The 17,301-nt window shown below is 40.2% G+C and overlaps 1 protein-coding gene across 2 annotated transcripts; it reads left to right on the forward strand.

Moving 5' to 3' along the window:
* The first annotated feature begins 659 nt into the window (after positions 1 to 659).
* On the forward strand, positions 660 to 16,900 carry znf821 (zinc finger protein 821). Of its 2 annotated transcripts, none has more exons than XM_014973086.2 (6): positions 660 to 779; positions 9,115 to 9,249; positions 9,377 to 9,495; positions 10,980 to 11,078; positions 12,176 to 12,342; positions 13,392 to 16,900. In XM_014973086.2, exons 1-6 carry the CDS (start codon positions 776 to 778, stop codon positions 14,362 to 14,364), a joined length of 1,497 nt encoding a protein of 498 aa, XP_014828572.1. In that variant the 5' UTR covers positions 660 to 775; the 3' UTR covers positions 14,365 to 16,900. The 2 variants fall into 2 exon arrangements, with proteins under 2 accessions (XP_014828572.1, XP_014828567.1); XM_014973081.2 differs by lacking the exon at positions 660 to 779 and adding an exon at positions 1,807 to 2,990.
* Positions 16,901 to 17,301: the final 401 nt, after the last annotated feature.

The following is a 17,301-nucleotide window of genomic DNA, read 5'->3' on the forward strand; positions in this document are numbered from 1 at the left end:
AGTGTCACTTCCTTTTTGTTTGTTGATTGTATTGTGTTTTTATCATGTAAAACACTTTGAACTGCCTTGTTGCTGAAATGTGCTACACAAAAAAACTTAACTTGACTTTAAGAATTGATGATTGCTATAAATTTGAGATATTAAATAACTGTTTCTAATCTAAAATAACACGAGGAACATCTAGAAAAACTTTACTACAGTCAAAATTTGAGAAATCTCAAAAATCAGTCATTTTAGGAGAAATTATTAATGATAGATAGATAGATAGATAGATAGATAGATAGATAGATAGATAGATAGATAGATAGATAGATAGATAGATAGATAGATAGATAGATAGATAGATAGATAGATAGATGCTTATATTTTTAAGCTTTTTTAAAAATAATGTAAGTGATTAAAGAAATTTCCTATTCTATTTTACATATGATGTTGACTTGATTCCAAAAAAAGCATAAAAAATGCAACTGACAAGATTTATTCATTAAATATAATTTCCAAAGCAATACATGTGAAAATGGTTCCATGAGCCTATTTTAAAAATCCCTTTTCTAACTTTAGGAATATCATTTTAGAAAACATGAGGGTAATTCCTCATTTTATTCACAGTATTGACGCTGTGAATATGTTTTCATTAAGTGCTATAACGGCTTGCCACATTGAACGCTCATCCCAAGTTAAAGCATACAGTAACGTTAGCTTGGACCAGAGGAGCCCATCACAATCTGCCTCTGAGCGAGACTCTCACCTGATATGCCAGTGTTCACTGGACGCCATGGGTAATAGTTCCGTTTTTATTTATTGCCATGATAAATGCGTCTGGGTTGTTATTCCTAGAATATTTTTCTCATTTACTTTGTGCTCTGTGAGCTTCATAGGTTCCATCGTTGTTGCATTGATATAAAGGGCTAACATTCGGCTTGTTAGCCAGCTTGCTGTCGTCGATCTGCTTTTGGTTTGGATTTGACGTCAATGTAACCTATGAGTGGAGACGTTTCAGCTATTGCTTGTAAGGAAATTCATGCATTTCATGGTGTGGTGTGCTTATTTTGTTGAGATGGCATATTTTGGCCTAACCTTGCGGATGAGTACATTTTTAACCGTGTCAGTGTCGTGCTGCGGTCAGTTTACTCGTGGCATTCAGTGATGACGACTACATGCGCTACTATGACATTGGTGTGTAGCACCACCCAGTGTTGTTACTGAGCTATCCAGGAAATTGTCCTTTGTTTATTCAGTATTTTAGCAATTGTAGATCAAATGTAAAGATACAACCAGTGTTTTTAAACAGAATAATATTGGGAGCTCTTTTTTGTGTAATCTTAGGTATATTTGCAAATGACGGTCGTTCTTTATTTTACCCAGTCAGGTCTTCAATTAATGGATGATGAATTAATGTTTTGTACTTGAGTTTTCACGTGTCCACGTCTATAAGGACACATTTTCAGAGTTTAACATACCAACGTAAAAGCTTTCCCTCTAAGAAATCCAGAAAACTTTGCTCTGTAAGACCAAAACTTAAATTTTTAAATGTTTTGGAACCATAGTAATAACCACTTATTACTATAACAATATAATTGTTGACTCACAACCTTTCTGGTGGTTTATAATTTGAATGGAGTCAGGCATTAATTAGTGGGGGTCAATCCCTCTGAGTGTTTACAAATAATCCATTATAATGATGGGGCTTAAATATAGATTAAAGTAATGCTGAAAACTACTAGTAATGGTTAAAAAAATAAAAGCTGCATTGTAAAAAGAGTATATATATATATATATATATATATATATATTGCAAGATATGCAATGATTCGCTGTGTAAATTCCATATTTTGTCCACTAAGGAGCGCTATAATGTTTCTCTGCATATCAACTGACCTTAATTTATAATTTGAATTATAAATTAATTTATGTATTAAGATTCGGAAATTATACTTTTTTTCTATAGCACAGAAAATGTGTTTCCTTATTCAAATGTTAATTATTGAATCAGTTATTTATTTTATTTATTCAAGTCTTTGACAGAATGCATCTGATGTCTGCCTAGTGGTATGAAACACGTAAACTAATGTACGAGTGTTATTTTGTCGTCAAGTGACAATGTCATCTTTGGTCATGTTTACTGATTAAACATGATTCAAGAAAATTGTGCCATCATTACTTGACAATTTTTGAAATTGTATTTAAAGAAAGTAGGAATTTTAATTGAATCAATAAATACAACGTGGGTAATAATGCTTGTATAATTACATAATATTGATTTTCTTTGTGATTTACTGTCTACAGTAATTCAATCAATGCTTGTACAGCACATTTCAGAAACAAGGCAGTTCAAAGTGCTTTACATTATAAAAACGCAAAAATAAAAAGTCGTGAAAACAATATATTGTTATTTTTATGTTGAATATTTCATATGAATCATTTGAATAGGGTTTGAAAATATTGTCTTAATGTTTCTCTACACACCTCCGTTTGTCCTCCTGTCTTATACGTAATTATATCCTCAGCTTTAACGCTCTTTGCCCGTCCTGACTACATGTCCCATGATGCTGTTCGGCGCGCGTTCAGATATTTTACATACGGGATCAGCTGAGCTCGCGCTCCGCTCCTGCGAGCTGCCAGCGGCTCTGGATCGGAGCGGCTCGGGTCGGCTCGCCGTCCGTCTGTCAGTCTGTCTGTCGTGGGGCTTGGACATTATTTTAAACCCCTCTCAGCGCCTGGAAGGGAACATTTTTCAAACTAAAACTGGAAGAATGTGACACACAGTTGGATTTCTCCTTGTTTACACCTCGGTTAGCTCTTACGCTTCTTCCGATGGAGCGGATGATTTGGAGAGAGTTTGTCCGGTAATTGGGTCCATCGGCTCGGTTCGGAGTTCACCTGGACTGCAGGGGGAACCTTAAGTGGTTCGGGGAGACCTTTAACTCCTCTCCGGTGAGAGGGTGATACTATGTCCAGACGAAAACAGACCAACCCCTTCAAAGTTGACTGTAGGTATCGCAGGTTTTACATTTTACTGTTTTAAGAGTTTCTTTTTCACATCGTCTGATCCTCTCTGACTAAACTATAATTCCTTCGTGAAGTGTTTCACTTGCCTTTGTTTATGCTGTAGCAGTCAGTTCATTAAAAAAGTCCTTTTACAATTTGCTGGCATTTAAATATGGCACAGCTTATAAATGTTTGGGTTGGCTGCCTAATTATTGGATGTACTTTCTACTCTACATTACTTCGCAATGATCTAAAGAATATGTAATCAAGTCTAATGTCATATATGAAATCTAAAGTTGTGCCAAATTGAACTTGAAAACTCAATAGTCAAAATTAAATGCATAATATGCAAAAACATACATGGAAAGTATGTAAGCTCCTCGATTAAAGTATGTTTTTTTCCTAAATAGCATAACCTAAATGGACGCACGTAAGGAATGATGGTAATCACACTTCGATATTCTCTGATCTCTTCTTATCATTTTTATCATTATTTCCGTTTATTGATTAAAAACACACCAGGTTACCAAAACTATTTCAGTTCTTTTCCATGTTTAACATGTGCAACTGTTTTTGTTAGTCATAATGTAATGACTTTAATACCCAGGAGCAATCAGAGCCATAGCATAAAGGAAACTTGAGCTGTGATGCTTTCCCGCAGGTGGCTTCCCCTTCAGTTCTTTTTTTTTTTTTGTTAGTGTAGCAGGATTATTTTATACTTTAACAGGAGCACTGCTTTTAAAAGCCAACACATTATAAAAATGAGCTTTTACCCTGCCAGAGCGTATGCATTTTTTGTTTTCATCTAAACCATTCAAATTAGAATAAAAATTACTGGAAAGCAACACAGATCACGCAGGGTGCCAAGCAAAGCCTTAGCTGTTTGTGTTTATTACGTTTTTACAAAATGTCACTCTCTTTGCACACAGTCTCTGTTAGACGCTGAAGCTGCACGATGTATTCAATCACAGTCCTCATCGCAGTGTTTGTGTCAGTATAGCAAATTCAAACGACTGCTTCAGTGCAATATTTTATAGGCTATAAGATTTCAGGAACATGCATCGTAACTGCTTGCCAGTAATATATTCAGCCTCCTGTAGGGACGTCCACCTAATATAGATCCTATTGATCGAGATCTTAAATCTTGGGAAGATTCCTGGTGATATTGTGAGATTTAAGAAAAGAGAGGAGTCAAGAGTACTTATGTTTATCAAAATATTCATTTGGAGCAGTGTTTTTACTAATCTGTTCCACATAAACAGAAATCTTTGTATTTTCCCTTTTTAATTTAGGAGTATTAACGAGACAGAAGCTACAGTCTGTACAGACATATGACTTGGAGTAGGTTTTGGGTCTGCTTTAAACTTTAAAGCGTAGTGATGGGATTTTTAAAAAGAAAACGTCAATTAATGAGTAAGATATCAAGAATTGGTGAAAGTTGGTTTGTGTTGACATCCAGTTGGTGTCCTTGTATATCCATTACTTCTGTCCTCCAGCCAGGATCTCCTGGTTGGTCCGCCTGCAGATATCTTAAAGAAGTTGCTCCCACCAAAGAAGAAGAAGATTGCCCTGTGTAATCTACTGAAGTCAGGACCTGCGCAGCTCACCTTTCTAAATATAGTTTAGTTAAACTGTAGAAATGCATCTTACTTTTGCACCTACAGTAATCCCTGAAAAGCTCAACAATCAATATATTGTTACTGAACGCCAGAATCGGAGCGAGAAGCCAAAAGAATGACCTAAAACAAGTCGAAGAGGGAACTTTCTCTGTTCTGTTTGAGTGCATTTAACTACAGTCTCCTTCGTCATCGACAGACTTCAGATGCGGTGAGTTTTGTAGTTCAGCCCTCCTGTGGTTTGGCTGCTTCACCTGTCTTTTCCTGTGAAGTCTAAATGGCCTGCAGAGAGCTGCCCAGAGCTGAGAGGTTAACGCAGTCAGACTGACTGACAGACTAGACAGCAAGGAGACAGGGAGCCAGACACACACACAAACACATTTTTATGTATATGCTTGTGCGCACACACACACACACACACACAAAGGGAGTTCCACGGTATGATTCAAGAGTATGTTGTGTGCAGATGTCTTTGTTCTTTAATCTGATGATCATTACAATCCAGAAAAACTGCAGTGAAATTAACTGAATTAAGTCTTTTAGTTTGTTTACTGTTAAATATGAAGATGTTGTTATTTAATGCTTAACATGATACATTATTTAAACTCTGATCATTTTTTTAATATTCTAAAGTTCTGTGAAGTATTTGAACTTGTTTTTCACTAGATAAGATTAGCCCTATATTTCCCTTTTTAGTAGGAACATTTCAGTGTAACAACAGTAGAGTAATAGTCATGGATAAACACATTAGAAACAATAATAAGGTAAAAATAAGAAGTGACAGATTGTAAAATCCTGAAATATGCAACCACAATGTAGTAAAATTAAAAAATTTTGTGCAAGACAAAAATGCTGAATGCAAACAGAAAAACTTCCCTATAACAGGTGCAAAAAAAAACAAAAAACTTCTGCAAGTCTGTATGGGAATGCAGTCTTTAACCTTTAATTATTAATACTTAATTCCTTGTATGTGCTTGTTTTTTGTTATGCTAATGAGCAACATTTCACCTTAGCTTCATGCGCCTAAGTAGCCAGACAGCGGTCCTCTTCATTAGAAGGGTTTTATCACTTCATCTTTTGTGTGATATTGGGTCAGCAGATGAGAACTGATCAGATGTCTGGCCCAGCATCCTTGTTCCCCTCCTGTCTGTGTGTGGATGGAAGACAGGGCCCCAACACTTCCTGCATATTCAGACACTGGCTTGTGTGACTTCATGTGTGTGTTTTCGAGGGGACGGCGGCTGGAAAGCTGAAGGAGGGGCTTTTTGAGTTTAAAAAAAAAAAAGACCCCCATTGCTTGGTGTGTGAGTAGAGTTTTGGCATTCTGTCTTTTGTCTGTTTTGTTTAGCACGCTAGCCCTCCACCACCCTGACCCCCCACCACTGCCGCCGCCACCACCACCCACTCCCCTTTCTCTCTCTCTTCTGTGTGTCTGTTGACTGATGAGTTTGTCTCTTTGTCTGGATTCAGTCAGACACTGCGTCACCTCCTGCCTACAGACACACAGACTCGGAGATAACATCACAGTGGCACAGAGACTGGGGGAAGTGGGGAGGGAGCAAGGAGAGACAGATGTACAGACAGAGCTTTGGCAACAGGGTGGGAGGGGGGGATGGGTATTTCTCACACATCAATCATTGGCCATGTGCCGAGAAGCCAGCTCGCTGTAGTAGTTCAATACCCGGACCCACTGTGCCACTCCTAATGAAAGCTCGGGCTCGTTTTGGGGAAGGGCCCAAACTGCATCCGCACGCCAAGTAAAAGAAGCCAGACGACAGAAAAATAACCTGAAGGTTCGGCTTCGGGTTTGGACAGACTGAGAGGGAAAGTGCTGGTAACGGACTGTGATGAGGGGCGTGGTTCTGTCAGCGTCAGGTAGCCAAAGTCCGGAGCCTATCTGTCCCATCTCTGACCCCAGTTACTGCCCACCAAAGTAAAATCCCGTCTTATTTCGGAGTACAAGAGGAACTCTCGCCAACACCTCTAATGAGGCAAATGCTGGGAGTCAAACTCAGCTTTCGCGGGGTCAAGTGTAAGAATAGAAAAAGTGGAGGAGGAGTTTTACCAAACCTCGCAACCAAAAGTACTTCCACAGAGCGGAGACATATGGGCTGCCATTGCAGAGCTGCTTCCACCCCCCTCGGAGGCGATGGTATGGATATGGAAGTGCTCGCTACATTTAAGCAGGGAAGACAGAGGGCGAGCCAGGCTGTTCGGCGTGTGGGTGGTGTGGAGAGAGACGTGGAGAAACACAGTTTGTAGCTCGGCAGAAAGCAGGAAGAGAGGCTGCTGCTCCTGAGGGACTGCAGCATTGCTGTAGGAGCAGCCAGTATGCATTGGTGTGTAAGAACAGTGGGGGTTGGGATGTTAATGAACTTAGTGTTGATGCATAAATACGAGTGGCCTCACCTCGCCGACTTCATGTAGTGTTTACACTTTTAAACTAACAAGAAATTTCTCTACATCTTGAGTCAATTAAAAAAACAGTTGAGCATCTTGTTTTTTATTGCTGTGCAATCTCTCATTAAAGTCAGCCTCTTGTTAAATAGAAATAGTCGTTAGTTTCTCCAATAGGAAAATGTTCTGAATCCAAACAAATTATGTTATTCTGAAGCATTTTACTAAATCAGCTGAAAGTTTTGCTTGTCATCTCTGTCTCTGCATAGATTTTTTTTTATTCTTATCTGTCTTAATAGGATATCCTTCATGAGGACACATTAGTTTTGTGGCGTTCCTCAAGGGTCAGTGTTGGGTACATTGATATTTTGTTTTTACTTACTTCTATTTACTGGGATTACTCTAAATTTTTATAATTCTTCACATCTACATGACTAATCTCAGTTATATTTCTCTTTTAAGATCCTCCAGATATTGAATGTTGCAGTTTCCTGCTCATTGCTTTTCCCGAATCACATTGTAAGCCAGACGAGAGAGTCTTTTGTTTAGCAGCCAGGTTCGGCGTACGAGATATTGACTCACATGTTTAATCTACTTCTTGTTCCTGTTCATGCCATTTAAGAAACATTTCAGAACTCTAAACATCCGGTGTGCCCTGCAGATCTGGAGAAAACTATCTCCATCTCATGCCTGGATTACTGTGATCCCTTGTTTACTGGTCTGGACAGATCATCAGTTTCACGCCTCCAAACCATTCACAACGCAACAGCCGCAAGTCTCTGTGACTCCAAAGCTGCGGAAAAGCTTTAATTTGCTGACTCTGTGGACCTGTTGAAAATATTCTGCTTTTATTGATCTTTTATGTAAAGATTATATTGTAAATCGTTTTACTTGAGTTATGCAAATTATAATTCAACTTTTTCTGCATTGTACTGTCCTTTGTAACTGTAGTTGTGGAGGGCAACGGGTAAATTAATTAATAAAGAAAACTTGCATTATAGAGGTGGCATCACAAAACAACAGTGTGTGGTTGAACACTTGCATTTAAATTAACGTGAAAAGGTGACGAAGCACTTAAGGCAGTTCAAACATTACAATAAAATGCTTCTGGCTGATATACAATAAAATCTAATTCATACATTCAAAAACTGAATCTACCACCAAGTCAAAATCCTATCTACAGTCGGATAACAAAAATAAATTTGTTACATTTTGGCAGGAAATGTTACCTTTCCTACTAAAATGATTATTTTCAACCAAAAAAAGTCTGCGAAATGTTTAAGAATCTCAACTGGGCTTGTCATAACCATTTAACTCTTTGTAAAACTCTCCATGGACAAGTTCATTTATAGGTTTTCATCTTGTTTCAAAAACTCAAAGACAGCATTATAATCCTAGGTATGTTTAGGAGTCCTTATATTGTGCGGTAAAGGTTTATTCTTTGTTGTGTGGGTTGCTTTTGTGTTTTTCTGAAAAGAAAAATACTCCTGTTTCCAGCAGTTTGAAGGTAGAAATCAGGCTTTTACCGTCTGCTGGTAGAAGCTCTGTAAATGTGGGTTTCATGAGTTGTTTTGGTTGTAAAAGTCTGTTGAGGTTATGCTATTATAATCATTGCAGTGACTTCAGTGTGCAAATACACCTGGTCTCTGATTGTATGGTTTTTGGTGAGCTCACTAAAACAGACCTTCAAAATGCTGAACTGTGATCGAGAGACTTTGTTTAAAAATGTAAGCAATACAAATTTGTAAAAACCTGCAAATTACAACATGGCATCCATTTTCTGCTGCATGTCTTGGTCTCACCTGCGTAATAAAGTAAAAAAAATTAAGTTGGGGTGCTGTGGTGGCGCAGGGGCAAAACACAACCCACGTATTGAAGCCTTGGTCCTTGTGCTGACGGTCACAGGTTTGATTCCCACCCGGGTGAAATTTGCTGTATGTCTTCCCCCTCTTTCCTGTCAAACTACTTTCAAATGAAGGCCACTGCAGCCAAAAAAATTAAGTTCAGCTTTTATTATCTATGGGAAAATATCAGAAATCTACAAAAGAACAGTTAGCAGAAAATCTGAGCATCACAATTTGCATACCAAATTTCTGCTGTTCTGATTTCCCAGGGCCATTCCACACTTTGGGCTTATCGGGACTCCAGCACACCATTAACATGGACGGCAGGGACGAATTCACCGAGGACGCCGAATGCTGCAACAACAACAACTCGCAGGAAGTCCAAGGACAGGATAGCCTCACAGGTACGGGCCGGAGGGGCCCGGCGGACTCTGCGGGAACGTCCTCGCACTGAGGGGCGTGAGTGAGAATAAGCCCTGCTCTGTGCTCTGTTGTCTGTCTGTATTGATAGGGCTGTGTTTGCCTCCATAGAAGACAGCGATAGCGACCCTGACAACCACGGCGAAGACTCGTCCTCCAACGCCTCTGCTGACGACCACATGACTGCCAACAGAGCGCAGTGCCGCCTTCAAGGAGCGGGCGTCAAAGTGGTGAGTCTGCTGCATGTTAGCCGGCCTCTTTTGTCGTGACCGTTTTGTTACAAATTATTCCTCATTTTGGGTTTGGCCACATGTCGGAGGGCGGGGGAGCGTTCGAACCAAACCTCACAGAGCTCAGAGAATGATGAAGTCTGCCACAACACCTCCGTCATTTTGAGCTGTTTGGTTTGAAGCCACAGGATGTAGTTTAAGAATGTGTGAAAGTCTTAAACCTGACAGGTGAAGCTTTTCTTTTTTGTATTAGTTATGCACTTGACATAACTTTTTTTCTATAAATATATACAGATATGAACAGATGTTTTTGCACACTAGAAAAGATTCATGAAAGCTCTTTGAATCATTTTTCTTTTCTCCTATTGTATAAACACATGATTTTTTTAAAACTACAGACAGTTGGATTTTCAACCATTCCTCTTTGCACAATCTGTCTTCTTGGTCATCCAAAGTCCTGTGTCCTCTTTTAGTTTATCTTCTAGTGAACTCATGACTCTAGTAATAAATTGGCCAGCAAAACTTCAAGTATTATATCATTATATATGTTGCACAACTCTTGGATTAAGGTGTAGAGGTCATATGGTTATGGAAGAAGGTTCAGTTTGTATTTGATAGCCTACTTCTGTGTTAATTAGGCCGTAGATGTTGGATCATTATCTTTATGAAAGAGGCCTCTGGATTCTGATTTAAATGCACTCTAACATGATTTCCACGGCTTTTGGATAAGAAACAAACCCACAGCATTACGGATCCTCCACTGTACTTAACAGTGGACACAAGGCACTTTTCCACATATTCATTCTTTATTTCCAGTTGCGCAATTGTTTGTAGAAACGCTCAATCTTTTACCCTACAGATGACCAATCACCAGGCAGCGTGTGCTTTCAGAACGAATGTTTGTTAAACAAGTGGAAACTCAGCACCTGACGCTTTGTTGTGGTTCTCTTACACAAAGCATTAACTGGATTTTAACCTCATTTTGATTCTGCTATAAAATGGCACTACATGCCTGTAAAATTCACCAGAATTACATGGGTCAAATAAGCTAATTTGTTGGCAGACTTTTTCTCTTTTTTTTTTTTTTTGAGCAGTTCAAGGTGTGAAAGCTCTGCTTTCTCCCAATATGCTCTGTGGAGGTACCTTCTGTTTCCAAGTGCTCTACATTTCAACTTGTGTATGAGTAACATCTGTGGCAGTGTCATGTGACCGATAATGACTCACTGACTTTTGCACAGTCATACACTTAACACATCGTCCTACACTTTCAGTTAGAAATAGCTTCCACGCAGGCTGACGTTAAGCTGGATACAAACAATGCCTTCGCTTAAATCATTAAAGGGGTGAGCTTCATCGCACACCCGAAGCACATGCGTTTTTTTGGGGTTTTTTTTAATGTGGATTTACTTTTACCGCCCACCCCCACCATACAGTTGTGTGTGATTAAATCTACTCTAAAAAAAATGTGCTTTTATTTTCCTCAGGAGAGTGACGAGGGGGCTGACCACAGCAACAACTTTGTCTGTCCTCTGTGCACGCTGGATTTCAGCAGCCCTGAGAGACTCATTTCACATGTCTACCAGGTGAGAACCGCATTTTGTTTTTCCAGCTATAAAAACACGGACAACTTTGGAAACTGTTGCAGGATCTTGCATTTTTTTCGTCTCAATTAGTGCGTGCTAGTCAATTAGCAGCCGCACCGTCCAACATTTTAGAGTCTGCTTGAACACAAACAGCTTGTTAGAGGCGGTAAATGTGATTCAGGTCAGTGTCGTGCTGAGAAAAATGCAGAGCAAATTCTTAAACTCTAGCCGTTTTTATTTTTTTTTTTTGGTGACTACAAATACATATTTAAATTCTCCTGTAATGCAGTTGTTTATGTTGCACTAATTAAGTTTTAATTTGAAGTGACAAAGGTTGAAATACTGCTACATGTGAGCACAGTTACATCTACATTAAAGTAAACATATAGTAGTTAAATAGTAATAACACTTTATGTTATATCAGAAACACAGATGACTCTGCCAGACATCAACTCCATCTTGTTAGCTGAAAGAACTGTTAAATGGTTCACATCTATTAATTTCTACCTTCTCAGTGCATAAACGCATCAGCCAGTTGCAGAAACTTCAATGCACTTCTTTCTCTTTAAGTCTCAAGGATATTTATATTTAGTCTTCAACATTAAACATTCATGAAGAACACAATGCACACGAGTTTGATGAGTACAAACAGCGAGGAGCTTTGCAGCAGCAACACGAAAAAATTATATGAAGACTTCTTCCATTAAAAAAATTCTGATAAATGTTAAAAACATATGATTTAATGGGTTAATATCTATGATCTTTTCCTTGATTTTATATGTCAGACTCAATTTAAATCACAGTTGGTCAAAGAAAGCTGGAAATCTTCATAAGGATTTAGCACCTTCACTCAGTAAGTAAACATGACATGGAACAATCTGCTACAGGTTTATAACAGCAAGTATGGAGTTAAACATGGTTTTAAAAACTACTTCCTTTCACAACTGACTTCCTTTAATCCAACCATGATGATACATTTTATCCATCTGTCCTCTTTCTAAATTTATAATAGATTTAAAAAAAAGAAAAAAGAAACTGCCTTTTACAGTTGATCACGTTAAGTTTATATGTTTATCTCTCTCCGCTGTCTTCGCCAGCATACTAGCATGATGAGCAACACCAAGAGCTACGTGTGCCCAGTGTGTGGGCGAGCCCTGAGTTCTCCTGGCTCGCTTGGACGGCATCTTCTCATCCACTCCGAGGACCGCCTCTCCAACTGCGCCGTCTGTGGCGCACGCTTCACAGACACCAACAACTTTAACAGGTTCAGATCTGCTGCTGCTGCTGCTGCTCGACTCTTTTATGCACAAGTTTGCAAGGAACTTGATGTCTGTTGTATTGAATGCGATGGGATTTTATTACTAGAATAGCACACTTTTTTTTTTTTTTAAATAACTCATATATAAGCTGCATGCCAAAGCAGCAATTTTGACTCTTCCTATTGATGGTCAAATTCTTACCAGGAAAGGATGTGATGAAGAAATAAAGCATGGCAGGTCAAAAAGTTTCCTAAAGCTGAATGACGTTTAGGTGATGTGTCTCCAGCTGAGCACATCAGAGTAAATAAAGAACTGGTTGTCCAGTGAGAGATGAACCAGACTGTATAACATGAGGGATGAATAAATTTAGTCCTGCAATGACAGATCCATAGGAAATAAACTTGCACGTTGCTTAGCAACTACCATTAGCTTTTTTTTTTCTTCTTCTTTTTTTTTCATTTAAGCAGCCCAGTCAAGGTCAGAATACACAGTGGAAAGAGACGGAGGGATAAATGATAAAACTCAACAAAGAAAAGTTACAAAATATATGAGCAGTTTAAAACTACCAGACTTTTCTGCAAAATCAGTTCTACTCTCTTCAGATAGTCTGTCATTTATCTGTGTATGTCAGGGATCTGCTAACTTTGCAACCCAACGACACATTTTGCCATAAAAAGATCACAAATCATAATGAAAACAGAACAATATGCAGTAGAAATTAAATCAACAGTTACAGTGCAGCAGTTTTTAACCTGCGAGTCAGTGAAGAAACCTTTGAGAAATGGCTGAAGACAAATGTTTCAAACACATGGATAAGGCAGGTCAGCTGTGAACGACCATGCGAAACAAATCAGACCTCAGCAAACAGTCGTAGATTGGGCGTGACCCTCTCATAATACAACTTTCTGTCAAGCTACTGTGGAAAAAAGGCCACAAGAGCCAAAAAAGAAATTCCTTGAAATCATCAAGACTTGCTGTGTGAACGTAGCCAAAGAATCATCTCAGAGATCTAAAGTCGAGGTATTGTTTCGGCTAACCTTCTGTCTTATTACAGGGAAAAACTAAAAGACGTCCTCGACACAAGCAGGTTGGACGTCACTGGTGGACGGGACTCCTGCTCCATGTCCCAGTCCCTCTCCAGCAGCCCCATGAGCAGCCCGGGCTCCAGCACGCACTCCTGCCACGGAGCGGGTCCCAGTCCCAGTTCCTGTCAGGGCCCGCCTCCCTGCCAGGCTCCCGATCCGACATCCACCCTCTGCCAGGCCCATCGCACCTGCCAGGCCTCCAGCCACATCCCAAACCAGTGTCAAGGACCCCGGCCGTGCCACGCATTAAGCCCAGGTTGTGGGGCGTGCTCGGGGTCCGATCAGGGGCCCGCCTTTCCTCCGCTGCCCGATGGGCTCCTGTCCGAAGGTCCGTCGCTCGCGTCCATCCCCGACGCCCTCAACTCCTCCTCTTCGGCCCTTCCTCCCATTCCCGACATCATGAGCCCGATGCCCGTCTACCCCGCCGGAGTCCTGCTGGTGTGCAACAGCTGCGTGGCCTACCAGCAGCTGGTGGAGGCGCAGTCTCCGATGCGCAAGTGGGCCCTGCGTCGCAAGAACGAGCCCCTGGAGGCTCGCCTGCAGCGTCTGGAGCGCGAACGCACCGCCAAGAAGAACAAGCGCGCCTGCGAGACGGACGAGGAGAGGGAGCTGAGGCGGCTGCGGGACCGCGAGGCCAAGCGCATGCAGAGGATGCAGGAGACGGAGGAGCAGAGGGCGCGGCGGCTGCAGAGAGACCGGGAGGCCATGCGGCTAAAGAGGGCCAACGAGACTCCGGAGAAGAGGCAGGCCCGGCTGATCCGCGAGAGGGAGGCCAAGCGGATCAAGCGGCGGCTGGAGAAGATTGACCCCGCCCTCAGGACACAGATCGAGCACGATCCCGCCGCGATGGCCGCTCTCACAGCGGACATGAGTCTCTTTCAGTTCCCCTGTCCCATGCCGGTTCCTTCTATAGATAACGGTCTCTTCATGAAGCTGCCATGATCCCTGGGGGTCCTATAAAAACTCCCCCCCTCCCAGCCTGCGCCGTCAGGTTCCCATTACCACAGCGAACCATTCCTGTCCCACTCTCCCCCATTCCCAGAATTCCTCTGTACTCATGCAAACTTCTTCAATTTCTAATTTATTACAGTCTATAAAAACCTTGGAGACAGGGTTGAGAATGTTTCTTATTCTAAGAGCATGCTGTAAAGAGATTTATCTGTGTTTCGGTGGACTCTCACAGGTAACAGTACATTCTGGTGGGAGCAGTTTATTCTTGCTTCAACTGAAAAACAAACAAAAAAATCATTTGCACATGGATCCTCAGTGAGGGGAGTGTGGACCCTGTAGCTGCAGACCCTCCCTCCCTGGTCCTCCCAGCCCAGTAACTCAGACTCCGGTAGCTGCTGCCGTGGAACATTCATGTCCAAACTACTACCTCATCCGGCGCCGTGGACGGTCGCTCTCTGTCCTGTGGCTTACCAGCTCCCAGCTTCCAAAGCTACACACACACACTATACAATACTACAGAAGACGCAGGTCGTTTCCCCACACTTTTAAGTTTTGATATTCCTCTTTATGGCACTTTTAATAGGACACATGCATTCGTTTGTGAATGTTTGTCCCTATTGAGCATGCCCGGTGTTGAAAAGCATTCCTGTCGTCATTATCTTAATTTTTCTACATTTTTTTTTTCTTTTTAAACACTGTGTGTAATTTATTGTTTTTTAAAAACTCGGTCTCTGCTGCTGTTATTGTACTGTACATTACATTATTTACCTCTTATATATTTTGGTCTCAGTACATGGAAAAAGAAAACCCAACATGTTACCTGTTGACCTCAGATTTTGTCGCATTACTTGAATTCTGTCTACGAAGATGCGTTTGTGTTTTATGCTAATTGGTAAACATGTCAGTGTTGTACAGAAAGTCATGCTTGATCTTAACCTGCTTTGTGCAATTCCTGTAGCATTTCACATTCTTTGTGAGTCTGCAGTATTTTATGTTATTATTACCACTTAAATATTTTTTATAAATAATAATATCCACAAGTCTGGAGAGAGAAAAGAAAGTCATGTTAAGAGGTGAGAATCATTTACAGGTATATCTAAATAAAATGACGTTTGAATGTTAATTTATCTCAGTTATCTAATTCAAGAGTTAGATTCATAACAGATGGATTTTTTTTCTCCCACATTTTTTCCTTCCACTTAATTTTCCATGGTTGTGCTAGAACACAGCACTCTGTTATCAGCTTCTTAACAATCTTTTGTGTCTCAGTTATCCAAATGAATTAAAATAATTGCTTGATATAACTAATTCTTAAATTCCTGACATAAATTAATTGTTCAATAACAAGCTTATTGAGATATACCTGTATGATGCAGTCCACCCCTTTGTTAGCACTGAGGCTTGTTTATTTCCAGGATGTGTTTTTATATTACTGATCCTCATTCCAGCACATATTTATGCAACATGATACTTTTGTTTTCCTGTAAAAGTGTTTGCCGTATTTTGCTGGTATAATCTGTTTCATATTTCAGATGGCCGTTGTTTACAGCTGTACGGTTACCTCCACTCCTCTTGATTTCTCCAGATGCATCGTCAAACGAGCAGTTTCAGTCTCTCCAAGTAGTGTTTCTGTTTGAGTCACTCCTAGAAGAGCGTCGTCCTACCTGAAGAAAGCGTGAGATGCGGATCTGGGTCGGGACTTTTGGCTTTCCTAGGAGTGCATCAAACCTCTATGCAACAGATTTATTGTTTGTGAAGGACAAAAAAAAAAAAAAAAAAAAACATTTCACTTTTCAAAGAAACTATGCAGAACGCAACTTCAAAATGTTTCAACCGAAATTCAGAATCGGAAGCTCCGCTTTCTCAGGCAGTTCAACTCAGTGAGAGGGTTCAGAGCCCAGAACGTCAAGATTAATTCACAAACTGATCGCATCACGTTTGGGGAAGAATACGTTGCATCGGTTTTATTTTATTTTTCTAAAGTTCAGCGCATTAAAGCGACAAGATCTCACTGCCATCCCATAGTGGCGTTGTCTGCTGAAAGCGAAGGCTTCAGGTTTTGTCTCAGCCTATGAATGCTGGGTATTTATTCTCAGAGGTGACGCCGTCAGTCTGCTGTGAACCAGCAGCAGGACGAAAGTTCGCTCACTTTGGGTTAGGTTAACACTGCATGTCCCTGAAACTGCACTAGTACTAGAGTTGTTCAGTATGAGCCTGTGTTATGTTAGTTTATGCCTGCTTTTTTTTTTTTTAACAGTTTAATAAAAAACAAATTTAAATGTTAGCCTTTTGATATTAACGCTATCAGGATTTTTCTCTCAATGTCCATGTTTACAAAATCTGTATTTCTGAAAAAGGCCAAATGAATGAGCTAAACTTGCAACGACATGCCTGGTTGTCATATCGATGTATTCTGACTGGATGGCCCTTCAGGGACACCGTCCTCTCTGTTACTGACTCAAAAGATGTACAGACCATAATGAGACCTGGTAAAGAATGTGGAAATAAACATCAAGTTTAATATAAAGCCAGTGTTTACCTTCTGTTGCTCTTTAGGCAGTCACTCATCTGAATTGGAAAAAAAAATAAAAATGTGTTCTGATTTATTATTTTAGGTAGTAAAGTTTCAAAACCATTTCACTCGTATTTAATGCTTCATTTAACTTTTCGCCAAGGAAGCCTAATTTGTCACATTGAAAGTGTGCGTAGGTGGAGGAAGCAATTCTTTTGCTGCTCAACAAAATAGTCACTTTTGCAGATAATGGACCAGTAATCTGAAAAAGATCTCCCACATTTGCCTTGATAAATTAAAGGCATACAATGTTACTGGAGGGTTTACTTTTTTTTAACTCATGTAACAGAGAAACGTTTTAGTTTGATCTCAACCAGTAGAGGAAAAAATATCTGCTTTTGAGTCATACAAGTACA

The sequence above is a fragment of the Poecilia mexicana genome, unplaced genomic scaffold (genome assembly GCF_051168715.1).
Source record: "Poecilia mexicana isolate PSO_F unplaced genomic scaffold, ASM5116871v1 scaffold_3, whole genome shotgun sequence".
NCBI classification, from domain to species: domain Eukaryota; kingdom Metazoa; phylum Chordata; class Actinopteri; order Cyprinodontiformes; family Poeciliidae; genus Poecilia; species Poecilia mexicana.

Excerpts from the sequence above, each read along its gene's own strand:
- znf821 (XM_014973081.2), top strand. The coding sequence starts at position 2,951 with ATGTCCAGACGAAAACAGACCAACCCCTTCAAAGTTGACT. Across the intron at positions 2,991-9,114 it reads CAACCCCTTCAAAGTTGACT|GGCCATTCCACACTTTGGGC; the intron begins GTAGGTATCGCA and ends CTGATTTCCCAG. Across the intron at positions 12,343-13,391 it reads GACACCAACAACTTTAACAG|GGAAAAACTAAAAGACGTCC; the intron begins GTTCAGATCTGC and ends GTCTTATTACAG.